This window comes from Falco peregrinus, chromosome 1 (genome assembly GCF_023634155.1).
Source record: "Falco peregrinus isolate bFalPer1 chromosome 1, bFalPer1.pri, whole genome shotgun sequence".
NCBI lineage: Eukaryota > Metazoa > Chordata > Aves > Falconiformes > Falconidae > Falco > Falco peregrinus.
In genome coordinates, this window is record NC_073721.1 from 19,131,343 (window position 1) to 19,159,166 (window position 27,824).

The following is a 27,824-nucleotide window of genomic DNA, read 5'->3' on the forward strand; positions in this document are numbered from 1 at the left end:
CATCCTTCAGAGAGCTAGGTAAAAACATAACTACTTCCTTATGAACCCAACTGACATGAAACCCATAGCTCCAGGCAGCCACTTAGCCAAGTTATCTACCATACTTCCTCTAGCCATGCTGTAATGGAGAAGGAGGTGGTAGCACATACCTCTGGCACCTAACTTCCTACAGCAGGACCTTATTTTTGCCATGAGGAACATCACCCTCAAGAGAGACCAAACAGCGTCTCTTGTATCTCTCTGGGGTCACCCATGTGAGCCCCAGCAAGGCACAGTGCACTGCACTCAGCTGAAGCTGCTCTGCCAGCACAAGGGGGACTTAACTGTGTCCCAGGCATGCCCCCAGAGCCTTTGCACATTGCATTCATCCTCCAGAGTTTTGTTCTCGGTATTTTGGGTAGCAGGGAGCAGTGCCCTGTTAGGTGTGTGAGCAAAGCTCCACACGCACAGTGTTGCATCGCCCTTGACAAGGTATAGGAACTGTAGGCACCTCCTGAGGAAAGACTTAAGCAGGTTAAGTCAACATCTTCTACAGACTGCAGTAGCCAAAGCTGATGCATGTTTACTTTTCTTTTTGCAGGGTCACCCTGGACAGAAGGGGGAGATGGTAAAAAAAAATATACATTTGTCTGTGGGTGATGGGTTGGTTTGAAATGACGTTACCTCTCAGCTGAAAATGAGCTCATAGGCAGAGTAGTGATGTTAGTTCAGCTAATGCACTGGTTGTGTCCCTAATTCTGTAACTTCATAATAGCAGTGCTGGGATGCATGACTGTAATTTTTACATTATGGTTATCAGATTCATCATGTCACAACAGCAAGTCTGTAGTTACACATGGGATATGTTTTCCTTGCAGTTAGCAATTATGTTCTTTAAATATACTTTGGGAGCTGACATTTTTCGTGGTTGGCCTCATAGCAGAAGTAAAAGTTGATGGAAAGATTTTTCTAAACTCATCTGGCAGCTTTCAACTTATCTAACACCACCCCCAAAAAAGCATATTTTCTGTTTTAAATGTTTATTTCCCCCCTCCTGAAGCTCTGTTTCATATATGCATTGTACTAAAATGATTTTGGTTGAAAATGGTAAGCTTAGGCTGCACTTGATGGAAACCTAAATGCGGTCTTGTTCCTTTCAACATCTCTGATGGTGAAATCCCCAAACACGAGTATGTCAAGCTAGCAGCTCTGTAGTCACCTTCACTCACTCAATGTTTTCTTCTGCTAAGTCTCTTTTTTAAGCCCGAGTGTCAGTATAACCCTCTGGCAAGCATATGTTGAAGATCCCCCCTCCGAGCTGACATCCCCTTGTTGCACAATCCTAGCTCAGGCAGTTGCAGCTCAGGCTTCAGTCCTGGCTGCTTCTGGTTCAATCCCAGTGTGCCGACTGAGGAGACGTGCTGTCAGCTGAGGTCCTGGGAACAATAAGGGTGTGCTTTCCTGATGATTTTTCTTCTTTCTTCTAATAATTCCCCCCCTACGGTGCAGCCAGAACATGTGTGCGTTTTCATTCCTCTAGAGTAACAAAATGAACCCAGATCTCTCTTGGGAGTTTTCTCTAGAATTGCTTTTAAAAGCCGAATTTCCACCTACTCCGTACGATTAGAGGTTTTGTCTTCTTGTCACTGTAAAATGGGAATTTCTCTCTCATTCATCACTGTGTTTCTTTAAAGGGTGCTACAGGTCCCAGGGGACAACCCGTAAGTATTCCATCTCTTGCAATCTCACCTTCTCCTAATCCCTTTCCCCTTGCATACACTGAACTCCTTCATTTACTGAGGGCTTTTTTATCACTTTTCTTTTATAGGGACCCCCAGGACAAAAAGGAGAAAAGGTAATTTTAATGGGACGTACTGAAAATTCAGTGTAAAAAGTGAGCAGGGAAGGGACTCGGTGGACTTGGTGCTGCTTGGTCTGAGTGGCTGAGAAATGCAGCAAGAACAGAGGGCTTTGGGGACAAAAGGCAGGGTGCTTTTGGGGTGCAAATTGGCATAGCTGCACTGAATTCAATATAGTCACAATGATTTACACCTTCGGGATCTGACTCTGTGTGTCTATTTTGGTCCTCCCTGTGGTTTAAACTCTTTCCTTTTAATCCCCTTCTTTCACAGGGTCAGTGTGCAGAGTACCCTCACAGGGTAAGTCATTAACATTATTATCATCTGTCTCGTGCCTTCCTGCATGTTAATCCTCTTTTGTTTGAATGGCTTTTTGTTGGAAATATAGATCGTTTCATTAACAAGATGCGTCATCTGGGTCCTGAGGGCAGTGCTCAGCTGACTGATGTGTTTCACAGAGAAGCAGCAGATAAGGTTTTCCAGGAGGGATGTGGGTTCTCCAGTCTGTTCCTGCTCACCGGGGCTGACCCCCAGATAATGCTGTCATTGCTGCTTCCTGGAGACCCTGCTGTGCTCTGTGCCAGTGCAGGGAAGGTCTGTGTTCTCTCCCCAAACCCTCAAAAAACCTGGGGTTTCTGGAGGAGCAGAGGTCACCCGCTCACACCTTGTGCTGCTGCACCAGTTCTGCATGGCTTCCACAGCCTCCACTGCAGTTGCATGGCCAGGAGCAACAGGGAAAATCTGTTGTCATTCCTCCGTTTTTTCTGCCTCACATGTGTCTATGCAGTGTTAAGACCAAAGGGGAAGGGTTGTGCTCCCTGCCCAAAAGTAACCCTGACCTCCCTGGTCACAATGCTCTGGCTGGTCCCCATGCCAGTCCCCCAGCCTGGTGGGCTTTCTGCCTGCAAAGAAGAGGCCAGAGAGGGAGGGTTGATGCCAGCAACTGTTTAATGAAAGCCAGGTTGCTGCCTCACTTACCTCTTCATCTGGCCTGGCTGGCATGTACCGCAGCCAAGAGAGGAGAGGGTACATCATGGGGTGTGAGGGGATTACAATGGTAAAATTTACCCAGCTCTAAAAGCAACCGGAGTACTGAAAATCCACTGGAAATGCATTGGAACGACATCATATGAAGTGGCTGGAATTTGTAATCTGGGTGTACAGGGAGACAGGCTTAAGGGCTTTCTATTTATTTTTGATGCGCTTCTGGACAATTAGCTGGGCTCTGGTCCCTGGCCCAGAGGGAACAGGACCCTGGATGCTCTGAGCAGCAGAGGCAGGGGAGGGAGCTTGGCTGGCAGCAAGGGAGAAGGGGGCTGTTGGTATGTGCCAGCCCCTGTACAATAATAGCCAGTCAGCTGTGTTTATTTAGGCAAGTTGGCTCACTAGGTTGTTATGTTAAAAAGAAGCTAACAACAACACTCACCAGAGTGGTGTCCTGGGTTCCTGTTAGAGCCCTTCGCTCCGACTGTCCTCAGTCCTTCAAGGTGAAAAGCAGCAGTAGAACCTGCTGCAACACTGGGAAATGGAGATGCAGATTGTGCATCACTGGGATTACCCTGGGCTCAGACCTAGGGGCAAAGGCATGCTGGTTTGGTGCATCAGGGTTGTAGGCACCCAGGGGTGACATGCTTGCAGGGCTGTGACAGCAGTGAAAGGGCGAGTGCAAAGCCTCACATCCCAGCAAAGCCTAGCGATGTTTCCTTGGATCTCATGGAGGTCCTTCTGGTCTCATGAAGCAGTAAGCTCAGCATTTTAAAAAGCCGATGAGCCATTCCAAGGCAGAGACATGCTCACAGGAAGGGTAACTGTCCTCAGATCAGCTCACAGGGGGCTGTCCTGAACGATCTGGTCACAGACTGCAGGTTCAGGGAGCCAGAGGTACAAATCAGCCAACAGAGGTGCAGTGTTCTCTCTTCCTCCCAAAATGAGAATTAAGATGAACCTTCTTGTAAAAATGCTACACATTTGACTGAATTGCAATTTGCTCTTGCTTTGACAAGTTGACAAATTCCTTTGTCAGATATTATGGGTGAGGAAATGAAACCCAGCATCCTGGAAAACCAGGAATGTTGTTTCAGTTTTGTTTCATCGTTGTTTTCTTAGGAAGGAAATGTAAAGTTAGGATGTATGCCTTGGCTCTTGTAGTTTCCTATTTTTTCTGTATGAGTTTGCACTGCTCTGAGGGACAAGCCTAGGTGTGAGGCTACCCATTCTGTGTGAGCTGGCTGTTTGAGCTGTGCCAAAGTGCCACCCTGAGGAAGGATGCTCAGCTGAGGGAAAGGGGGGACTAGCTGTGCTCCACCTGCTCTCAGAAATGCTGAGTGTCTAACTGACCCTGTTTGTGTCATGTGTCTTCACTGTCCCATAGGAATACCTAAGTACCACCCTTGCAGCCCTGCGTTCTAACCAGATCCTTACGCTGAAGGTTTGTGGGTAATGATCTGACGGGACCCAGTTCTGATGCAAAGGCGTGAGGATGCAAATCCAATATTGCATGCTGTCTTCTGAAAAAAAACTTGCCATTGGGACATGGAGGGGGCAGGGCAGGAGCTGGGTGGAAGAGGCTTCTTCTTTAAACTCTCCTACTTGCACCTGAATCCATTGCTGGGTCTTGTCTTATCTCTGTTTTCAGGACTACTTCTCTCCATTTTCTTCCTTATCCTTTCCAGCAATCCTCCCCCTGCTTCCCTGTGAGGTGCATAATATTTCAATACACTTCAGCCCTTGAGGAGCCAGGCAAAGCCAGCTCAGCTGGGCCTGGGTCACTCATACAGATGTGCTAGGCACACCTAGCATGGGGAGGGTGGCGATTTGCAGCAATGTCTCCTTTGAGAAGATCAGCACAGTCCCAAACGCTCTCCTGAGCTATGGGTCCTCCTACACTGTCTTTTAGAAAGAGAAGGATTTCCTTCAGATAAAATCAGCCTAGCTGGTTTTCCAGTGGCACTGCTTTTGTTTGTGATAGCTTGTGGCTCTCTGGATCAGTGCATTTGAACACGACCACCTGATCACGGGGCGGTAATGCTGCAATATTGGGTTGCACTTCACTTTGCAACAGGACTGGATCCTTGCTTTCACTGGAAACATGAAGAACAATGTTTAAGGTATTACAGCGCACTGCTTGGATGCATACTGTTACTGTCGTGGGAGTCCTATGGGCACACCTCTCAGATCTGAGCATGCAGCTCACATGTGGAAACCCTGCACACAGGCACATATTTGTGTCTGAGCACAGAAAGGCTCTTTCTCTTCTCCCTGTGTAAATCAAGAGCAGCTTCAATGGAAAACTGATAGGAACAGGAAAGTGGATGAGGCCAGAGGAGCATTCCTGAGCCTGGAGCCGGCACGGTGGGTGCCAGGATGACAGCAGCTTGCATGCAAGTGGAAACTGGATACAGCAGAAGGGTGAACAAATGCTCCTGAGCTTTAGTGCATTTGATTTCTGCATGTCCGGGTCAGCTTTGTGCCCTAAGGCAGCATTCCTGGCTATAAGCAGTCATAGGCTGATGTTACTGTTAAACAAGGAAAAGCAAAGCACAGGTTCCCAAGGCAATACCCTGCTCAGGGCTCAAGCACCAAGGCCTAGTTTTTTCCCTTGGCCATGACGGTTGTGTCTGCCCAGCTAAATGAACCACTCCAGGACCTGTTCACTGGCTCTGATGCCTGCTGCTGGCCCCAAATAGCTTCTCTCCACTCCCTTCCACACCCTGAGGATGGGTGAGGCCTGGAGATACACTGTGTTTCTTGTAAAGGAAGATGGATAGTACTAGGAAACTGCACATGGAAAACTTGGAGAAAATTGTCATTTGCATAGTTGCCTCAAATCTGGTGATGAGAAATTAAGAGAAACAGTCCTGTCACTGTACAGCTTAGCGGAGCCAGTGGGAGAATGTCTTGTGGTATATACTGCCTAAGGACATCAGTGGAGCTGTCAAAAATCCCCTGCATAAATTGTATTTTGGAGCAGAGAAAGTAGTAAAAGCTCTGCGTGGTGGGAGCATGGGACTGGTCACCCTGCACCTGCTAGGGCTGGCACGTGGCTCATTCCCCTGTGAGCAGCGCACAGCGCAGAGGAGCTCAGAGGTCTGCCAGCAGGTACCTGTGCGCGGCTCTCATGGGGGTTTGTTTTCACATCAATCTCTCTGTTCCCCTCTTCTCTGTTCTCTCCCCTGGCTGCTCTCTGACTCTCGGTGCCCTAATGGCCTCCTTTGCCCTGCGACCTTCTGGTTTGATCTTCTTCAGCTGTTGCCTCTCCTCAATTCAGTGCGGCTGGCTCCACCTCCGGTCATAAAGAGACGCACTTTCCAGGTAGACTTCTCCTCATTGCCTGTTTCTAAGCTTAGCCTGATGCTTGCGATTAATCAGCTTGCTATCTGTCTTTCTTCCCCTACAGAGGGTTTTCCAAGAGGCTTGGGCAGAGCTGAGGGACTTTCTTGGAAATGGAGGAAATCTTTCTTTGGTGTGATAATGTGGCTAAAAAGAAATGCAGTGAAGCCAGTTTTTCAAAAATAAATAGGCCATGAAACTGTTCTGAGAACTGTTGACAAGCAGTCTCCTACCTTAAGTAGTCAGTTCCTGCATATTCAATCTCCTGGCGAGGTTAGAAACCTCTTGCTGAAATGCAGCTAATGTCTGTGAAATTTAACTGAGATGAATGAATAGGCAAACGCTGCTTCTAAGGGCTAGTCTAGTCAGAGACACTTGGGAAAATGTGTTTAAATAAGCTCTTATAATGGTTTCATTAAATTGCATTAAATCTTTGTGTAAACACATTTATTTTGGTTTCCAGGGCCATAACTCATGTTTAGTTTAGTTGATTTTGGGAATTAATTCATAAAATGAATTATGGACATATGAATAGTGAATAAGAGTGTCCATAGTCAGAGTTCATGTGGCTTTTAATGAGCCCACTTTAAGCTCCCTTGTTCCATCAATTGGGATTAACTTTCCCGTGTGGACAAACCGCTGTAATTACCCTGCTGAAGTGTGCTGGGCACCCTCTATTAAGTGGCTGGGTTTTGTCACCCTGCTGCCTGTCTAGACAGTCAGATGCTCGCAGGGAATTGCAGTCTGCAATACAAGCCTTTGCCACGAGGTGCCTGGTCCTTGCCCAGTGCTGACAAAATCCCGACCTTATCGCTTGAGCCCATGGTTTCAGTTCAGTTTCTATCGATTTCAGTATTCACACCACACAAAGCCCACAACCTGCACTGCTTGCCCTTCAAAGTAACAGTCTGGAGAGCCAGGCCAAGGACTGACCTCTTGGGAAGGCTCTGAAGGCTGATGTTTGCATCCAGGATGAAGTGGGAAACTTGAATAGCTGCCCTCCGGCCTGTCGTCAGCCAGGGCTGCAAATTCCCTCTGTCCCCAGAGGCTAACTTCGCCAGACAATTTTGCCGTGATCTGTTTTGCTGTCGCTGTATTCATTCTCTAAGCGCAGCAAAGTGTAATCCACTCCTACAGATCTGCCAGCACCAGGCAATTCCAGGAGCCCAACATTTAAATCTAAAAAAAATAAAATAAAATAAAAAAAAAGTGAGACTGCAAAATAAATGTTAGCACCAGCGCCTGAGAGAGGAAAATCCTGGTGGTGCCTCTAAGCACAACAGCAGGAGCACTTTGCAGAAGGGTTTGGGCTTAGGAGAGACATGGGCTGAGTGGAGACCTCTGTTAGGAGGCTGAACAGGCATTGCATTGCTGGGGCACAATCAGGGTGGCTAACTGGTGTTCAAAAGAACCAAAAAATAGCTCCAGTCAAAGGCTAAAAATATAGAATGACATCTGATCTCCAACTTACTGCATCCACTTACCGTCCAGTTAGATCTGGGGGGGTCTTTTTGTGCTGAATGCATTAAAAAGACTATAATGGTGTTGTAATAATATTTTGCATGGGTAGGGATCTGCATGGACAGGTACTCACTTAGACAAAGCACACTGTGTCTAAGGCAGCAAAGCTAAGGCAATGCAAAAGGGAGTTTGGGCGAGCTCCTTCCAGCCGCTTCCCTTGCTGTGGCAGGGCTCCCACTCTCCCCACCTCCCCTTCCCCTGCCAGGGTACCGTCACCTGTTCCCAGCATTATGCTGCATTTTAGTGCCCTAAGTGGAACATGGACTGGGCTGACAGAGAGCAGCTGAGGTGGGAACAGAGGAGGGAGAGCCAAAGGCAGACAGGCAAAGCCCCCTTCACCTTCCCGTGGTGCACCCATGGTGGGGGTGCTGTGAGGTGCAATGGGAGGGTAGTCGCTGAAGCTGGGCTGAGAGGTCAGGGCAAGCAGGAATCCAGAAGTATGCTCCGGAGTCCTCCAAGCCTCTTGTCTTCCTTGGATCCAAATTCCCTTTGAGATTTAAAAGCTATGAGACCGTTTACAGGATGGTTGAATAGCGCTGAGTATGGAGGATAGGGAAGCTCAGGAAGGATCTTGCATTCCCTTGCATGGACCATAAGGTGAACTGGGATCTGCTTACAAAATGAGGAAAAGGAGGGTGCCTTTCCTGGCTGGCCCATCAGGCTTCCTAGCATGGGCTGCGGGTCAGGCACTGAGGCGGTGGCTCTCTTGAGGAGAAGGGCTGTTGCTCCTCACATGACTAAGCTTCCCATGAGCCTGGCCCGCATATTGGAAAATTTCTTCTAAATAGAGCTCATGGCAGAAGGGATGAAATTTTCAGCTTATTACTTTCATTTATCATTCTAAATAAAGCGAACATCCCTGTATCTTCATGTTTTACTAAAGGCAGCCAGGATAAACAGCACACTTGGTAGGAACACACGCAGAGGAAAGATATGAAATCTCCTGCACACACAAGTACGTGACAGAAGACTTAGTTTTACCCAGCACCAGTGTGTAAAGCTGTAGAGAGGATAAATGCAGCAGAGACCCAACTGCACACCCATTGATTTATAACTAAGAAAAAAACCCGTGTTTGACTTCTAGCTTCCCGTGAATCCAACAAGGAGAGTTTTTCAAATTTAAATTGGGTCACTAGTAGTAGGATGTCATGGTATTTTATCTAGGGAGGGGGAATGGGAGGGGAGCCCATGAAACTAACAGCTTAGCATGGGTGCCGCGGTGCCTTAGGAGTTCGCTGGATGCATCAATTATAGATCAGCAGTCTGGTATTCGAACATGGCGCTTCCAACCCACTGTCTCCTCAGCGCTGCTTGATCCCAAGTCCAGGTCCTTTGGGCCAAATGACATTGCTGAGGCATGAGCCACAGCCACCGACCAAATGGCTACTGCGGGGCCTGGGAAGGAACCGGCTGAAACAGCTTAGTTTCAGAAAGCTTAAAGTGGCAGGTGGCTCTGCACGCACGAGCTTGTTAAATCTTACAAAAACAGGCTCTGCCTAGTGTACATAGGCCTGTTTTGGGTGGGCTCCAGAAATGCCATGATGATCGTGTTATTTTCTTTTGGTTTTGTGGCATTTCTACTTTTGGTCTTTGGCAAAACAGAGGGAGTGTTGTCCAACAAATATAGCATAGGGAAAAAAATAGGCTGAGGTAAGACGCTGTGGCTCTGCCTGGAAGCGCCACTGTGGTCACGGGAGGCTTTGCTTCACAGATGACTGTCAAGTGCTTTGGAAAGCCTCCTGAGAAGCTCAAGAGATGTTGGTCCTTGATATAGAAATTGTACTTGAATGACTCAATGAAGAAAAAGATCTCTTTGGGCTGCTCAGTCATCTGTAGATCCCTTTTACAGACAGCTCGGATGAGGTGGCCTCGGATGTCTTTGCAAACTGTAGGGTGCTGGCTCCTGCTGCCCAGGTAGCCCAGCCATCCTCAGCGGGGCTCTTCCTCACTCTTGGAAACCTCTCCTAGTACTAACCTGGGATTTGCTTCTACCTCTTCTGCTTCAGCCAGGCTGGCCTGCCTTGGGCCCTTGGGGTGGTGGTGTGAAGGGTTTGCTCTGCCTGCTGATAACCCCTTGTTTTAACAATCTGCAGGGTGAACAAGGACAAGCGGGAATCCAAGGGCCCCCAGGGCCCCCTGGCCCACCAGGGCCCACTGGACCGGCTGGACCTGAAGGAACCCCAGGACAGCCTGGGCCAATCGGGCCACCTGTAAGTCCAGTTACAAAAAAGCCTTCTACTTCATCTTTCCCTACTAGGGCACAATTTCCTTTGTTTTTTGTTGCCTCTTCTGAAGCCAATACAGCCATGGACATGAGATCTAGAGGGGATGCAGATGTGTGAGGAGAAAGAAGTTCCCAGGTGTGAGGGGGAGAAGGAGGACAGGCAGAGGTGTGCATCTGGCACTGTGTCTGGACACGCACACGTGAGTGGGTGACACCAGGCATGCTTCCTCCTCCTCAGCCTCTGCAGGCAGCCACAGGGAGGAAGTAACACAAAGGGTGTAATTGTCCTGCTCACAGCAGAAACCTGACCAATAAGAATCCCTACGACACCTTTGAAGTCCTCCCCCTGTCCTGTTCTCAGGCTGGTAGCAAGCAGCCGAGAAGGGTGAAAACAGAAGCAGCATTTTAAATAATACCATTGCTAAGTGGCAGGGGACAGGGCAGAAAATCCTGCTAACGTATCTTTCTCTCACAACAGGGCAGAACGGGAGAACCTGGGAAGCCTGGCAGAGATGGAAAGGTGGGTACCAGAAAGCAGCTCAGTTCCTGGGAGCTGTAGGGAGAAACATGGCATGTTGGCCCTGCAGCCACTGCAGTGTGAATGGAGTTTCCATCTGAAAGTTTTTTCAAGGCCTGCTAGCAGGACAAGCAGGTCCTGTTCCCGGAGGGAAAAGCACCTTTCCACACACAATATAGGGGTTGGGTGTCCCATAAGCATCATCCTCATCTCCCTTTGACCTCTGAGGAGCCAAGGACATGATGATTAAACATTTGAATTGCTATAAGCAGGCAACATCAAGGGTGGTATAGGCATCAGAGTGTATCTAGAGTAGATTTCTCCTTCCCTGTGCTCACATCAGGAAGGCAGCTCCCACATGGATATTTTGTTTATTTATATTTACATACACACATATCTGGTATGCTTCATGGTTTGTATCAGGTAAATTGTTTGGTTATTTCTCATTTAAAAACACAAGTGGTTTGTTTGTTAATACATTCTCTCTATTTAGCTTGTCAGAGGAAGCTGCAAATGCTTGATTTACTCCAGAGCTGCGCAGTGGGCTGGGAACAAGTTTCCCAAGCAAAGCCAGAGAAACAGAAACAATTCTGGAGCACAATGCATAAGGCAAAGCAGCTTTTTCGTCTTCAGATTCAGTGAGACCAGACCTGGGGGGATGGAGCACTGTAGACATGAATTTATTTGGGTGTATGTGTTAAAATAGTATTCATTTGCATGAAGAATAGATTGGGGATGTTTGAGCTCACCAGTGCGAATCATCACTGTAAAGGGGCATTTCAAACCAAAGCAGTCAGCATCTCCCATCACCCTGGAGTCCATGTAATGTTGTCTACATCTGCCAACTTCATTGTCTGTTTTGATTTTATCTGCAGGGCTTACCTGGGCCTCCTGGACCGAAGGTGAGACATCTCGCCTCACTTAGAGGTAGCACAGTGGTAAACAGAGGTGCATGCTCCTGGCAAGGAGAGATTTGTACACTTTGATGGGGAGGGGAAGGGGAAAGGAGGTTACATCAAATAGATGAGGAAGATTTCTAACCCAGCTCAGTATTGCCTTTGGGGCCTGGCCCATGTGCTGACTCATGGGTTTCGTCCAGGCGACATGTCTGAGTTGCATCTTGACTGGGCAAGGCACGCCTCATCAGCCCCTCTTGCAAAATTCTTTGCCACACACAGCTTTATTGGCGTCTTCTATTCTCAAAGCATTTACCAGCGCTTCAGGAACTGATTTTGCAATGCTATTGTTAACTCCACCACAATTTCCCATTTATTCACTTGCCAAAGTGCGGGGGTGGGGGTGGGTGTTGTTGTTTTTCAGCTGCAGCCACCCACCCCATTTGTTCTTGAGATATGTAGCCAGGGCGAGGAGATAGGAAACTGCAGAGCTGAGGTGCAGAGCTGGCATGAGTTATCCAGCTGCCACTGCTTATTGCATCTTTCCTGCTAGGGCTCAGTCCAGTGCGGGTAACAGTGACCCATGGTTCTGAAGGGTTCAGAACTCAGTGGAGTCACTCTGAGCAGAAGGTGAATTTTCCCCATGGAAAGCCCTTCCATCCCAGCATCGACCCAGGGAAAAGCACAGGGATTTGTCGTTCTCGGGCCAAGCCTCACTTCCTTTTGTCTTTTTGCTTTTTGCAGGGAGACCCTGGGATTCAGGGATACCCTGGCAGAAAGGTAGGAGCTCCGATATTGTTAAATGAATTAAGCTGCATTAAACCTTGCAGGATCATGGCTATAAATCTGTGGACTCCTCTGGAGCCCTCCACTGAACTCTGCTCTTGCTGGACATGGGGCTGCATCAGACACACAGATCGCCTGTCATCACCCACGTAAGGAGAGGCTGGACCCAGAGATATCTTTAATTCTCCAGTAGCTATGGTACAGATGTCTCCCCATCTGTGTGCCTCTCTACACCAATTTCCAAGTGGAAATATACCTCTCGTGCATCCAGACCTGAACAGGAGGTTGGAAAGGGCCAAATCCCTGGCTGTGTATTGCGCTCTGGAATAAAGCAGGAAAGAGTTGATCCTGCTCCAGGTTGAAAGGCAGAAACTGGCAATGCCCAAATGTCTTCAGCAGCAGCTAATTAACAGCAGGGTTGTCAAGACCAGAGAGTGTAATGAAGAGACAGAAAGCGAGACGGGGGAAAGACACAAAGGAAGATCAAAGGGGAGAGAGGGAATGAAAAGATACTGCTAAAGGAGATTTCAGCTGCACAAGGGGAAGGCGAGTGTTCCCAGCAGGCAGGAGTCCTGTGTTCCATGTTATCACCATGTTGCTTTATAGGTGCTCTGTGAGCAAAATGGCAAGACCTGAGAGCTTTTTAATTAGTTCTGTATAAACTGAGAAGTTTTTGTTAGGTCAGGAAGTGGAAATTATAGCCCCCATGGACCACAGCCTGCTCCTTCAGACAGACACAATTTATTGCCTCTTCTTCCAGTGAATTGTCGGTTTTTCCATTAAGAGCCCATCCTGTTCTCTGTGCACTGGGTGGGCAGCTCTCAGCACACAGGAGCGGTGAGGGGGTCCCTGCAATGACCTCGCAGTGAGGGCCTCTCCTATGAGCTCCTCTTACATGAAATGACTTGTGGCTAATTTACTTGGCAAGCAAAAAGCCTGCACTGGTCTTGGGGGAATGAGCCCTAGGTAGTGACCTCTCTCTGGGAAAGGTGGAAGGAACGGATGAAAGCAGGGGGAAAAATCCTCCCTGGTGAGCTGCTCAGGGGAAAGGGAAAAGAGGGCAGAGAGCTGAGCAAAGATATTAGCTCTGATATGATACAGGATTGTGGGACCACTCCCTGCAATCCATACGTTTTACACCCTGAATAACTTTCTTGATGCAGAATGGTGCTCTTCTCCCAGAGAGACCCAGATGGTAGGTTTGTGTGTGGTGGGCACTTCTGTGGAGTCTCTCACATCTTTGCTGACCTTTCAGGCAACCCACAGGCTTCTTTTCTTGCTGCTCACTGTATTTGCTTCTTTCTCTTGTTTTCTTTCTTCTCTTCCTCAGGGTGAGGTGGGCGAGTCAGGCCTGCCCGGTGCGCATGGCCTCCCTGGAGCTACTGGCCCCAAGGTAACACTTTAAACTCAGTCAGCGGGGCCACCTCCCAAGGGCAGATAAGTGAAGTTTATGCAAGCTTAGAGACATGCTATAGGAATACAGAAGGTCGGGGCTGGAGGCAGCTCTCTAGAGCCTGCTGTAAGCCATGTAAACAGAAAAACTCACTCCTGCGTAAAGGGCCTGGGCAATGCTTTGGCCAGAGCAATTCCCTGCTGTGCTGAAGCAGGGCCAAGTTCAGCCCAGCACAGGCGCCTGTTAAAGAATGAAACTGACCCACCTTTTAGAGGCTTTTGCATTAAGGCTGGGAGAACGAGGATACTCTGGTCTGTAAAACGGTTTGATGGTTTGTCTACACCCTGAATGTGTAGGAAAGCATTAGTACAGGCGACCTCCAGCATCCACTCCAGCGACATAAACTGCCTTGCATTCCCAGGGAGGGGTGGGCTGCAGCCAGTGTTTAGGCTGGTACCACGTTATTATCAGAGGCCAGTTCTCTGGAGGCCTGGGGCTGCATTTACCACACACTCCCTCTTTCAGCTACTTTCTCTTTGGCCGTCGCTGTTATGATTATGCTGTTTGCTCAATTTCACTTTATGTTCACTGTCCCTCTCTCTGTTTCCTCTCCCTCTCTCTCCTTTGCTGGGCAGGGAGAAAAAGGGGATGCTGGCGTCAAGGTAGGCATGAGAAATACGGTGTTCGAACATGGTAGGTCATCTGGGAGATACTGCTCCTTGGGCCGATGGGTTGTAAGAGGAAGCTGGGTCTGAGGCAGCTCTGAGGGTATTTAATGGAGTACACATCTGTGCTCTGATTAACCACAGACAGACACTCCAAGCTCAGGCAATAAAAGCAGCCTTTATCCATTCGGTGGAATTTGATTCTTACCAAAGGCATTTCTCTGACTACGAAGCTTGCTAATGATTTGCTACATCTCTCCATTTGATGGGCTAGGTTGGGGTTTCCTCATAAAATCTGGTTAGCTGACGCATCAAATCCACTCAAACTCTGCAACTCAGGCTGAGGTTTGGCACCAAGCTTTTCTGTCTGTTTCTGGACACGTTTTACAGGCTTATATGGTCTATGCCCAGATGTTATCTATTTGACTGAGATTTACTGTACCCATACGTTTAAAGTATATTACTCAATGTAGACTGTGCTTAAAACATTACAACATTGGAAGCGTTCATGACAGTCAGAGCATACTGTGTCATGCTATACATCTTAGGCATCATGAGAAAAGACTGGTCCTGTAATATTTTGAAAGGCATTAACAATGACACATACATTTCAAGTATTTAGTATGTGGCATGCATCTCATTTATCGTGCAGCATATACACTTTCTATATTTTTTCCATCTGGGTAGATTACTGTTTGAAGGGAGAAAAGGCCCCTTCAGAACTTAACATGGATGTGTTATATCAAGTTTAAAGAAATGTTATTTGGGAATGCAGGCTCTGGGTTCATAGTTGAATAGAACAGCAGCAGTTGTCTTCCTACAAGAAAATAATACCTCCTCAGAGATCCTGTGGTGCATGTGACATCCAAAGGTTACCCTGTGTCCATCTTCACATCAGTGTAATTCTAGCTCAAAGGCATCATTTCTGGTTTGTACCAGTGTAAATGAAAGTGGAACTCACCCAGAACTACTGTGTTTTGGAGGCTAGGAGTTTGTTTGCTGCTGTCTCAACAGCCAGGTGCTCTCGCTCTCCCATTAAGCTCCAGTGGAGGACTCAAGTTAGAGTGTGGCAGCTGGAAAGACAGGCTGTGTTCCACCCCTGCTTGATCTCCCATGTGTCACTGCTAGCAGACACCTGCTCTGCTTGCACCCACCTACAAGGATTACTCAGCCCTTCATTTGGGCTCTGGCAACAGAGAAGTCTCCAAGTCTTCCAGTGATGTCTCAGGGTCACCCATGGGTGAGAGCCCTCCTGGTTCTGTGTTAGAGAACAGTGACTCGGGGTGACCCTTGCTGCCTGGGCCCTTATTCATCCCAGTTCATAAAGAGTAAAGATGAAACCCATCCTGCTTTTTGTGATACTAAATTGCAGCTCCAAAGGGGCACCTCCCCAGTTCCAAAGCAGCTTCTTCTTTCACACACAGACTTCCATTTGTTATCGCCAGGATCACTTTTCTCTCTACTTCCTTTCTTCTTTGCTCAGAGGAATTGAAAGGGAAGTGCAGAAGTATCCTTAAATCAGCAGCCAGACATCATTCGGTAGCAGCTCCTGAACGTCCAGCAGTGCATGCTTTCGTTGACTATGGAAATCGCTTCTTTCTGTTGTCCTCCCACCTAGGAAGATTGTTTGGGACTCTGGAAAGCTTTGGGTCTGGTTACTTGGATTACATTCTGCCTTCTCTTTGAGGAGCCCTGGGCAAACAAAATTCATAGTTTTGCTGTAGCAACCAATTTTGCATAGCGTATCACTGCTTTTGCTGGCAGTGAAGAACATTTCAGGTCTGAAGAGGCTTGCTAGTTTCACACAGACCCCTTGTTCATCTAATAACCTCTCCCCACCCAGTGACAGATGCAGCACAACATAGATTCTCGCTTAGCTGTTTTCTTCTGTGGCCACCGTTTGTGTTTTGATCATATTGAGACCTTTATCTGTGTCCCATAAAGGTAATTAGACAACCAGTAAATGTGATCACCTGGGTCATTTGAAAAAGGATTTAACTCACTGTCCCCTAGCCTAGCCGTCACATTTGGCTTTACTGACATTTTCTTTCTTTTTTTTTTTTGAGAGGTCATTAGGATGAGGCTTTTTCTCATGCTCTGAGGAAAGAACAATAAAGAAACTGCCTACAGCCTTGCTCAATAAGCCCCTCATAATCCATCTTTGACATCAAGGAGCAAAAACCGAAGGGTCTCTGTTTTAATTGGCAACCTGTAGCCACTACTGCTAATGAGCTGATCAGCATGGGGCATGCTCTGTCATGATTGCCACCCAGTGGGTATAAAGCTGCTCACATCAGGTGTAAGGGAAGAGAATATGGGGGTCTTCTCTCTTTTGGAGGGGAGAGGTGTAGCCCGGCTCTCCCAGAGAGATTGGGGAAGTATTCCCTAAATCAGCACAAAGCTCAGGAGAGCTGGGAGTTCCTGCTGACCATCTTCCTGGAGCCCAGTAGGGACCTGCACTGGGCATTTTACAGTTCGTATCTGCCTTTGGTGGTGTTTCTCAGCTTCTGGCTTGGCTGTACCATTCTAATGCTGGTTTTGGTGGGCTGTTGCTGCCTGGCTCTGACACCCTGTGCAACCCAAAGGGTACTGGGGGATCTCAAAAGGATCAGCCCTGTGGGTTCTTATTGTATTACAATGGCTTTCAAATACTTAAGGGTTTAAAGATGTTATTGAGAGTTGTTTTTTCTGCTTATTCTCTGGCTTTGGTTCTGGTGTTTCTTTCTGCTCTTTAACGGTGCAATGTTGTGTTTGTTGCTCCCGCTCTTTAATTAGTTCTAGTGCCTGTGTGATCCTGCCAGTGGGGGCTGTGCAAGTGAGCTGAGGCCATCACCAGAAAACGTAGAGCGCCTGCTCTGTACCTTGCTCACTGTAAGGGGCTACCTTGCTCCCTTTCACTGAGGTGGCTTTGCTTTTGCAGGGCTAAATAATTAAACAGCTCTTCAGGCAGGCAGTTTCTTCCCAGGAGGTCTCTGGGATGGGGAATTACTTTCACATGCAGGGCTGCTGTGTGGGGGTAGTCTTCACAAGCAGTGTGGGTGCCTCCCAGTAGAAAGCATTGGTCTTTTCTGCTTGGTCTCATTTAAGGAAAAGAGCAGGGAGTGCAGCTGGGAAGGAGGGAGAGAGTAGTCCCCTCTTCTCCAGTACAAAACATTCATAATTATTGTCTTATTTCTCTTATAGCTGAAAATACCGTAGTATGTATGCTGCATAGGGCAGGAGGTGCACATGCTACCTAGGTTATGTATGTTATGGTATTAGATGGTATTTTACAAAATACAGTTTACAGGATGCCACAATTACAAAAAGTGCTTTTAAAAAAGCATGTATGTACATCCCTGCTGAATAGACCTTCCAAACAAGGACTATACACCCAGAACAAAATAACTGCAATATGTAGATTGTTTGAAGATGTTTTATTTTCCAATCAGCACCAGATAAAATTCAGGGTAACAATACAAGGCAACCCTTGGATTTTCTGTTTCTCCAGATAAGCTTGTTCATCCTGTAGTCGCTGCAGACGGAGTGATTCCCTAAGCCTTGCAGAATACCATGGCACAGGATGCGGTAGCAGGAGACAGGGACTGTCTTTGTTCCCAGTGCTGCTGCTGTGGCACTCCAGTGGGGTCAGTCCTGTTGTACACACAAGGCTTGAGAGGTACCACTGGTGGGAAATGGCCAATGCTAGGGCAGTCAGCTTGGTGAGTCACGGGAAAATCAGTTGTGCCTCGCCTCACCCAGAAGCTTTCTCATCACCTGTGCCCTGGGCACTCCTTAGAGCCCTGGGAAGACTCATCTTGTGTCTCTTGCTCTCTTTCTCTGTGTTTCTTGCTCTCCTTCCAGGGGGAGAGAGGCATGCCAGGGCTGCCAGGAAGACATGGCACTAAGGTACCTTGTAAACAATGGAGTGACGTCTGTCTGCCTGATCTCACCCATACCACTCGACTGTCCCTGATGCACAAGCATCACCTGGATTTGTGTGTGTGTCTATTAGTCAATGACTATCCTCAGCTGAATTCTTTCTGCTTCTAAATTGCCAGACATAGGGTCTAATTTATGAAGGAGATGATCGGGAAGTGTTCTACAAAGCAAATGGCATGCCCAGTCTGATGCTGTCTTGCAACATCAGGATCTTAATGCTTTATACTAGTGAGAGCAGCCAATTGCTGATGTTTCTAGGGAATTGGTGTTTTTTAAATTGGGGGTCCCAAGTGACCACTGCAACCTTCAGTGATGTGTGTCAGTCCACTGCGATCAGTAGGGTTATACTGGTGTGAACCCAGACTAATGCAGCACTGAATCAGGGCCAGTGTGTGAGCGAGCCTGCATGCGTGTGTATTGCAGTTTTAGGATAAATACTAGAAAATAACATCATCTGCATTCACTGTAATTTAAAGGTCAGAGTGAGGAACAGGCATCCCAAATGCACTGTGAAAGTCTAACCCAAGCCACTTGCTGCACGTAATCCCTTTCATGGCTCTAGTCCGTATTCACTAAAACCTACTGACCCCTGAGATGATCTGGAATGCTTTTTTTCCCCCATTTATTGCATAGAATCCCTGATCTCCATCTTCTGTCCTTGTGTTTTTTAGCTTTGTCCCTGATTTCTGTTTCAGAAAGCTGAGAGGTATGATCCTGCTGCTCTCTGGCTCCCCACTCCTCCTTGTTTGAACTTTTCCAATCTCTTTTCACTTTGAACTTGGCTCCCAGTCCTCTCTGCCTCATGTGCTACATCCCAACCCCCCTTATTTCCCAACTTCTAACACTACTTCACCTCCTCCCCTCTCCTTAGACTTTGTTATCCCTCATATTTGCTTTTGTAACTGGACCTTTTCATCAGGACCTAACTAATACTAACACAAGGCATACAGAGATTTCAGAGCAAAGGGCTGATAGGGCAGACCTGCTTTCTGCATCAACGCCGTCGAGGGAAATGTGACTGTCCCTGTGGTGGCAGCTGCCTCCTGGGGTTTTAAAGCACCTGTCTCGGATTGCAGGGCAGGCTCGACTCCGCGGTCTCCTGGCGGTGGCTTGCTCTGTGCTGTAGAATAACGCCTGAATTGCTCGGAAGTCTTTTTTTCTCCTAAGGTGGCTGGCTTCAGAGCTCTTCTGAAAACATTTTACTGCAAGATTTGCCTTCTGTGATAAAAACAGAATGAGGGGAAATAGCAAGACCAAGGCTCTGGGGTACAAGCTGGCCTTTCTTGGGGTGCTTGAGCTGGTGTATCTGGGATCAAATGCTGAACTGAGTGTTTGGTCCTCAGTCTGTCTTTGCATTCCTCAGTTATGTGACACTGTTCTGCTTGTTGGCCTTTGCTTCACTTGCAGGACTAAAACTTGCGGGGTGGAAATCTGGTTGTCTTGACTGGGTTATTCTCATGATGCCTGCCTGCCTTTGGAGGAGCTTTCTGGAAAGCAGAGCCACTGCCATAGGTGAACAAGCCACACAGGGAAGGACGATGCGTGCTGTGTGGTGTGACAGCATTACTTCTCAGTTTTGGAAAGGAAAAGATGTGGAGTTTGCTTTTTTAGTTCCACCTGGTTAATATTTGTTTTGTTTTTAAAAGTTTGTGTCCGGTTCATTTCAAACAAGGTGTTCCTGTCTTTCCTCTCTCCGCCAGGGCGCTCCTGGGATGGCCACCGCAGGGATGAAGGTCAGTTGTAGGCTACGCTGCCGTGGCTCGAGCAGGGCGCGCTTAGGAGCCAGGGCTGGAGTTAGAGCGCAAGGCACGGGAAAGTGGTCGGACAGCGCCCACTAACGGGCACTATCAGAACTGCTATCGCTTTTGGCACCGATGCCAGACCCGTCTCCAGCAGCACCCCTGCTACTCATCTCTCTAGGCAGAGAGATTGGTGAACTCGTGAAACCACAGCCGTTTCGGGATGGCAGCAGGGTTAGGGGGGTTAAAGCTATCCCGGGGATCCAAGATGCCCAATGAGACAGCTACCTGTTGTCCTGATTCCCTCCAGCTGCTGGCGAAAAAGAAACTAAGAAGTTATGTTCAGGGCTGGTGGGGATGGTTTTCCTCCTTGATGCCACATCGATCCTGTATCAACACAGCCTCCCCCCAGCCCCAGCTGCAACCGCAGCCTTGCTCTGCTCCTGTGCACACAGCGCTAGGAGTAGGCAAATTCCTTAAGGCCAGTAGGTGCATCTTGTCTCATTTTGCTCTCTTGTACCTGGTAAACTTTGTCTTGAAATACTGCAAGGTGATAAGGTGATTACTCAGTTTTATAAAGGCCACTTGTCTGAGGTTTGCTGGTTTCTTACAACAGCCTAGGAGCTGGCTAATGAAGATAAAACAAGCTCCAGGCACAAATACTAACATGCATTTAAAGCATCCTTAGGTCCTTATTTACAAGCCCATGGCCTCGATAGATTAATGTTCTTTCCTCCACTCTGATAGCTCTAGGAGAATTTGTGCTCTTTCCTTCTGTTTTTTTGACTTTATTTTCCTGTCTCTTCCTCACCAGGGTGAGCCCGGAACTCCAGGAGAAAAGGTACTCTCAGAAGGCTTTGCTCTGAGCCTACACTTCTGGTTTGTTTGTGTATTTTTTTCCCCTCCCAGAGCAGCTGAGGGAGCTGAGGAATGGCTTTGTACTTCCCAGTGCCAAAATCCAGGCCCTGATGGCACCTGCCAGTGTAAGCAAAATGGTAGTTGCATACAATGATGCTAAGTGAGAGGGGGACCATACTGCAAACAGATTCCCTTCCTCCTGCTCATGTCTGTATTGACCGGAATACCCTCCAGCTGCTTTCCTCCTTTCCTCCCTACTCCACCAAATAAGCACAGTACACTTCGCTTAGCAAGTATGTTCCCTCTCCCCTTCCCTGTCCCCTTCTGCCTCCCAGTACTTCTGTGTCCGCCAGAAGTATTCCCATGTTACTGCAGGGGGCTGTTCTTCTGTCATGCACTGTAGTAACTGCCCTGCATAGTCTCTCCTGTCTCAGTGTAGCGTGACCTGGTTTGAGTTCCTGTGGCAGGCACAGAACAAAAATATCCCATCACTCTCCATCACTAAGCAGCCGGCTTGGTTTCTGGACAGCTGGCTCCTCTTGTTTGAGGCTCACTGGGTTATGTTACAGCATGCTACAGCCATATAACAGACACATTCTCTGTCTCTTTTTCTTCCCCACGAAGGGAGATCCTGGAGTCCCAGGGAGGATGGGCCCCCCAGGTTTGCCAGGGAAGAGGGGGCAGCGGGTAGGACATTGTGTGTTTGGGCTTGGTGTCCTGGCAGTGCTGTGCTGTGTTCCCTGCAAGTGGGAACTGGTGGGAGCCTGCTTTGTGTTGCGTTGTTGTGCTTGCAGGGGATTGTGTGTCCTTTTCTGGCTCTTGCCCCTTGGTAAAGTGTGTTTGCGTGTTCCTACTTGCAGGACATGGGGGGCTGGTGGCAGGCTGGGCAGCATGAGATGTCTGGGATGTAGTCTTGTCCTGGGAGTGATTAAGGACAGTGCTGCATCTTTTGACTCCAGAAATAACACCCTAAACAGGGATTCAGTAATCTCAGCTCCCTCCTCAAGAAATCTACTTCTTTACACCGTTGTTCAGGTAGCACAGGATGTTTTCAGTAGCCCTTATGGACATGTGTATTGAAAACTAGACCTTGAATGAAAAGCAGGATACCAAAAGCAGAGCAAGGCAGAATCAGGGATTCACAGAGGCCTGAGTCAGGATTAGAGATTATATCTTTACAAAAACCCCAAAGGCCAAACCTTTTCTTTGGGTAGGAGGTCCTGAAAACGTTTTCCCTCTTGCCAGGGAGAGAAGCATTAATTTACAGAAGCAGTGTGTATGCTCTGGCAGGGGAGGAAAGCTGGATGCGGGCCTGACAGGTGGCTGGAGGCCAAATTACCCTAGAGAAAGGGGTCACTGCACTCTAGAATTGCCTGAAAAAAAATAAGATTGCTGCTAGTTAATTATTTTCTATGGAGCCACCAGTGCATGTCTGTTCCTGGAGCATTGATGCAAGTCCCCTGCATGTCAAGTGTGTGTCCTTGAGCTCAGACGAGACTGGTGTGCAGCACCAGCCTCTGCAGGCAGCAGTATGGCACCGGGAGGAGCCCTGCTAGCCTTGCTGATCTGGTGTGCTGCTGTTGTGGAGAGAACTAGGCACCTGCTGGGGAAAAGGGGTTTTGAATTGTTCTTTGTAATCTGTACAAGTTGTTAAGTCTTGGAGGTGTGAGGACTGCAGGTAAGAACACACCTTTTTCTGATGATGCATTTGAAACATCTCTTCATGGTAACAGAAACCTTTGACATCACTGTCTGTCCTGGCAAAATGCAGGCTGCCAAACAGGACACAGTAGCTAGAAACCATGGGTGTAGCAGCTGGATGGAATGAGCTGAATAGAACTTAAAATCAACATAAAGACCACTAATTGAGCTCCAGTATTCAAAAGATGGCCCAGATGTCATGGTGAACTACGCAAAGTCACTTCATCGAGTGAATGCTGGATGCCCTCCATCACTCACTGCCTGTGGCATCCTCCATACTCCATGGTGCCTCACAGCTCAGCCTGCAGGCCTTGCTCTCCAGCTGTCATTTTACACCATCATCTTCTGCCTCTGCCACTTTTGCCACTCCTGTTTTCACTGCTTTTCATGACCAGTCTGTGTCACAGAGCTTGGCTGCTAACTGAGATGCTGCACTACACATTTTTTTTAAGAGCATGATGAAACTGGGAATTGGAGTTAGGGAACAGAGGCAGAAAACACAACTTGGGAGAAGTGTGGGAATGTTGGTTGTGAGAGCTTTGCCAAAGCGAAGCAGTGTAATTTGGTGTGAAAACTGGGATGGACTCAAGCAGTGGACAGTTTCAGTGAAAAGAGCTGAACTCTATCAGGGCACTCCAAATAAAATTTGCCCTGGGCAACAGCTTCTCTTGGTATATGGAATGGGGAGAGCCTGTGCTGAAGAATGTTTTATTTTATATATATATAAAATAATATATATAAGAAATCATTATGTAATATATATAATAAATATATATATATAAGAAATAAATATATAATAAAAAATATAAGAAAACATTCTTAACAGAGACAGAGAAAAGGGTTTAGCAGACCAGAGTGATAAGGAAGATGTGCAGGGGGGGATCCTGGATCCCTTTCCCACTCACCTTCCTTTGGAGAGAAATGGCAATGATGCGCAGAGCTAGTCAAAAGGACAGGAGAAAACGTTCACCATCCTGAGCAGGTACTGCTGGAGGATGCCTTATCTATAGCTAAAATAAAATCCTCTGGGGAAGGGAAAGAGGGTTTGAAACTATGAGCAGCTCATCCTTTGACTGCTCCTCCACAACAGAGAGCCTGCAGAGTCAGCCCCGACCATATCTGTTTTGCCAACAGGGTGAGAAGGGACGAGCTGGCGACCCTGGGCTTCCTGGGCTCCCTGGCATGAAGGTTTGTATCTTCTCTGATTTTTGGGGGGAGGGCTACTCTCATCCCCTCTCCTTCCTCTCATGCGCTCTTAGGTCACTGTCCCAGTATACGGCAGCATGTTCTGCAGAGCTCAGCTGGATGTCATCCCCAAGCAGGTGTGACCGGGTCACACAAAGGATGCCTTTTTGTGAGGAATTGCATACCTTCTTGCAAGAAGGGGGAGGCTGTGGTCCTGGGATTGTGACCACGGAATCATGTTCTGGTAGATCCCCTTTAAATGCATGACCTCAGATGTACGATGGCATTTCAGCCTCTCTCCTGCTCCAAGATCCATGTGTGAGGAGGAGGTGGACTTTCTGGGAGCTGCTCTGAGTTGGAAGAGTAGCCTTGTGCTTGGAGAGACACAGGGCAGGTCAGCAAAAGCTAAGCTCTGGAGCTGTGGCTTTCTCCCTGTGCTGCCAGGTGTGCATAGAAACCACACCTTTCAAGTCAGACTTTCACAGGGTGCTTCTCCGTTGGGAAAGGGGACAGTGCACTGAATGACAGTGGCCACTTCAGGAAAGGATGAAGGTGTAATGGTAACATGGTGTAAGCAAAGTGTTCCTGTACTGCCTTTGTATCTGTTCTGTGCAAAGGATGTGGTCTGCAGGGCTCATTATCTGGCTGATGACTACAGCTCCAGAGGAAGACGTACCCAAAAAAGCCATCATCGGTGGTTTTATCAGCTCAGTTTCAATAGCAGAAGAAAATTGTTGTGTTCAAACTGGAGACTGGGGGATGAGGTCTGTCCACAGGCAGCTTATATGGCCTTGGGAATAAGGGCCGAGCAGAAGCACTGCAGCCAAAGCTGTGGCTGCTGGCAGGGCTCTAGGTGGAGCCCCCAGGCAGAACTACATTAGCCCGGTTCCTGGACCGCTGGTGGCCCTGGAGCAGTGACATTTCTGGGCTATCAAGAGACCAGCTGATGGACCTTGTCTTGGGCTCTGTCTCTCTAAGCCCACAGTTTGGCAAGTGAAATTACAGACATAGAGAAACTGAACTGTGGCACACAGCTTGTTCTTCCTTGCAAACAGGGAGAGAAGGGGAATGCTGAGAATGCCTTGGTGGGACGTAAAGGAGAACCTGGCCCTCCAGGTCTGCCTGGGCCCCCTGGACCAAAGGTGAGTGGTTTTTTTCCTGCAGGGAGTTGTGTGTTGTAAGGCACTGTGCCCTGCAGGAGGTGTGTAGGAAGGGGCAAAGGTTGCCCACCTCTGATCACCTGCCGAAGGGATGTCGGGTTCTGCAGATTGTTTTTGTTCTGTTGATTTATATGCTGAAAGAGAGAGAATTTGTGAACTGTGCTTCTGGGAGGAAAATAACCTCCTTGTGCTCAGGTAACTCCCCTCTAGGCTCTGTGAGAAACCAGGTGCTCAGAATAAACAACAACCTCTAGTCCCTGTGGTACCCGAGGAAGGGTAGACATGGGGAGGCAGGATGGAGGCCCTCCAAGTCTCCTTTCCCCTTCCTCATCTACCTCCTCAAGGAGCAGCAGCAGTAAAATCCTGCCCTTTGGCAAAGGACACCAAGGACACTTAAATCTGAGGTCCAGTCTCAGATGCACTTGGAACAGCTTTCCTGTGCACTTACTTTGGGTCTGAACTGGGTGCTTTCCTTCATGCTGAATATTGCCTCTGCACTGGGTAGAACAGAAGGGCACTTGGTGTGAAGTCATGGCAGGAGACTTGGGTTACTGGAGGAGAAGGGGGCCCAGAAGGGTGCAATTCTTCCTCCTGGAAATGCAAAACTGGCCCCCTCCACACAATACAAACCCACCCCTTCCCCTTTCTCTTTCTCTCAGGGAGAAGCTGGTGATGTTGGCCGGCCTGGTGCTGCAGGGTCACGCGGGGAAAAGGTACAGAATGCTTCTGCACAGCCCAGCTCCAGGTTCAGTAGCTGCAAATTTGTTCCTACATGTACAAAACAGCTGAAAAGGAGCATTTTAAAATTAAGCTGTGTAGTCCCAGACTGTTTCAGAGGACTAGCAGAGAACAATGATTCCTGGAGTTCAAGCAAGAGAGGGGATAGGCTTTGTTAACATCATGTTCTTCTTGTTACAGGGGGAACCTGGTTCACCAGGAGACCAGGGACCCATGGGCCCAAGGGTAGGTGTCCCTTCACTAACACTTGAAGAGTTTTGGCCACTCAAAGGAGTCTAAGGATGGTGGGACCACACTGACAGTCTAGGTTGGGCCTCTGCTTTCTTAACAGATGTTCTCACTGTCACTAAAAGTGCTTATAGCTGGGCAATGGCTAAGTTTGAGACAGGCCATTTCTCCACTCCCACACCCTCACCAGAAGATGCTCCCACCTTAGGGGAAGAAAAGTCTTCTGAGCCACCTCCGGGTGCGTGCTTGGCTTATTCATAGGAGGAGGTGGGTTTGGACATCCTAGTCTGAACTCGGACCCTTGGCATACCAGCAAAGGGCAGCAAGAGGGTGTTTGGTGCATGCCCAAGTCTGGCAATCAGACAATCCGGTTCCTGGATTCTGGCCACAATTCCACCATTCACCAGACCTGCCAGCTTTGATGGTCATGGCATGGTGATCTGGGTTTGTCTGGCTACGCTGCTGTAGTGTTTCCTGTATAAAATGTGCTTTTAAGAGCTTTGTTTAATAAATGAAAAACTGGAAGCTCATGAAACAGAGGCCCCTCTGAGACCCCTTTTTTCAGGGGTCTGAGTACTCCATGGAAAGGGCAATCCCCAAGCCCTGGCTAAAGAGCTGATATTTTGCAGGGCCCTAAAGGAGAGCCTGGGAAGGATGAAATGATGGACTACGATGGGAACATCAGTGAAGCTCTCCAGGTGAGCAACCGCCCTCCTATCCCATGAGGTGACTGCTGGGTGCTTTACTGTTTCCCAAGGGATGCAGACAGCTGAGAATGATGGAGTTCTGCTTCCTCAGCAGTAGCAGCAAATGAAAGTACCTAGTTGTTCCTTAGTCCCCTTCATCCCACAACTCACTGCTTATAGTCTTTTGGGAAATACTTGTGCACCTTGTTTAGTTGATATATTAACACTGGTGGACATAGAGGTCATGTGAATCCCCTCAAGAGTGGCCCATTGACTTGAGGTAGACAGCAAATAAAAGGACTGCAAAGCTTCCTTGAAAACATGTACTGATGATGTGCAGAGTGAGCGGCTGTGCCCAGCTCTGGGTTAGCCTGGGCTCTACTTGGAAAAAGGGGAAATTGTAGCCTAACAGCTCCATGGGACACAAAGGTAGTTTTTTGCTTTTGTTCATTTTTGGGGCTCCTTGCTCATTTAGGCCAGTGCTACATTAGTGGAGAACAAGCGATCTCCAGGAAAAGCTTAGTTTTCCAATCATTGTTTCCCATTTTGATTTTTTTAATTTATTTTTTTTCCTAGGAAATACGAACTTTGGCCTTGATGGTGAGTTCCTAGCAATTTAGGTGTGGCTAAAACATTTGACCTTTGCTATTGGGAACCAGTGCTGGGTCAGCTGACAGCTGGAGGAAGAGCTCATCTTGGCACTTGAATTCTAATCGGGCCCTTTATTTTTCTGCTTTAAGAAGTAATAGGTGCTGCTCAAAAAAGGCAGTGCTGAGAAAGGGTAGGGAAGAGCAAGGGGGGCTGACCAAAGCAGTGAAAAAGGAGATTCTGGGTGCCTTGCAAGAAAGCTTATACTGGCAGTCTGTGGTGGACACTTTCTGTGATGGGAGGGGAGGACATATTCACCATTGGTAAGTATAACTTGACATAACAGTCCTGTACAAAAACAACCATTTAAAACAGCAGTGACTACAAGCTGTTTGAAGACAAAGAGAGGCAAAGTAGTTATTTTGAGCCAAAATAAGGGAAAAAGTGTCCCTGTATTTTTCTTCTCAGGAGAAGAAACCCAGTTAGGAAAAAAGCTGGGGGTTTAAAATGCAATATGACACACAGTTGTTAACACATGCTAGGCCAGACTGCTCCCTAGGTCTCCTTAAAGTGGTAACTGCCAAGACCAATTGGGAAATGTGAGGCCATTTAGCTCTGTTTAAGCTGTGGTTGGGATCTAAGTAGTGCAGTGTTTCCTATGATTTCTGTTCTAAACATATACTTTTGTAGATAGGAAGGGAAAACCTTGTTAAGTTCATCTCTGTTTCACAAGCAAATAGCTGTGGTCATTTTTGTTTTCTTCTATGAAAGTATAAAGAAATACATACATAAAACCAATTCACTTTGGACTGGCCTTTGCTCACTTTCACTGTCTATATTTCACAAATAGA

The 27,824-nt window shown here is 47.8% G+C and overlaps 1 protein-coding gene across 1 annotated transcript in view; it reads left to right on the plus strand.

The window, feature by feature from the left end:
* The window catches only part of COL13A1 (collagen type XIII alpha 1 chain), a 61,077-nt gene that overhangs the window by 10,908 nt on the left and 22,345 nt on the right, over positions 1-27,824 (plus strand). The window contains exons 7-27 of the mRNA XM_055819978.1: positions 581-607; positions 1,674-1,700; positions 1,808-1,834; positions 2,112-2,138; positions 4,210-4,266; positions 9,782-9,898; positions 10,391-10,432; positions 11,305-11,331; positions 12,070-12,105; positions 13,442-13,504; positions 14,140-14,166; positions 18,013-18,057; positions 19,791-19,823; positions 20,644-20,670; positions 21,312-21,374; positions 23,523-23,576; positions 24,629-24,715; positions 25,393-25,446; positions 25,652-25,696; positions 26,329-26,397; positions 26,962-26,985. Of these exons, the coding sequence (XP_055675953.1) occupies positions 581-607; positions 1,674-1,700; positions 1,808-1,834; positions 2,112-2,138; positions 4,210-4,266; positions 9,782-9,898; positions 10,391-10,432; positions 11,305-11,331; positions 12,070-12,105; positions 13,442-13,504; positions 14,140-14,166; positions 18,013-18,057; positions 19,791-19,823; positions 20,644-20,670; positions 21,312-21,374; positions 23,523-23,576; positions 24,629-24,715; positions 25,393-25,446; positions 25,652-25,696; positions 26,329-26,397; positions 26,962-26,985 (978 nt within the window). The remainder of the gene's footprint in view (positions 1-580; positions 608-1,673; positions 1,701-1,807; positions 1,835-2,111; positions 2,139-4,209; positions 4,267-9,781; positions 9,899-10,390; positions 10,433-11,304; positions 11,332-12,069; positions 12,106-13,441; positions 13,505-14,139; positions 14,167-18,012; positions 18,058-19,790; positions 19,824-20,643; positions 20,671-21,311; positions 21,375-23,522; positions 23,577-24,628; positions 24,716-25,392; positions 25,447-25,651; positions 25,697-26,328; positions 26,398-26,961; positions 26,986-27,824) is intronic.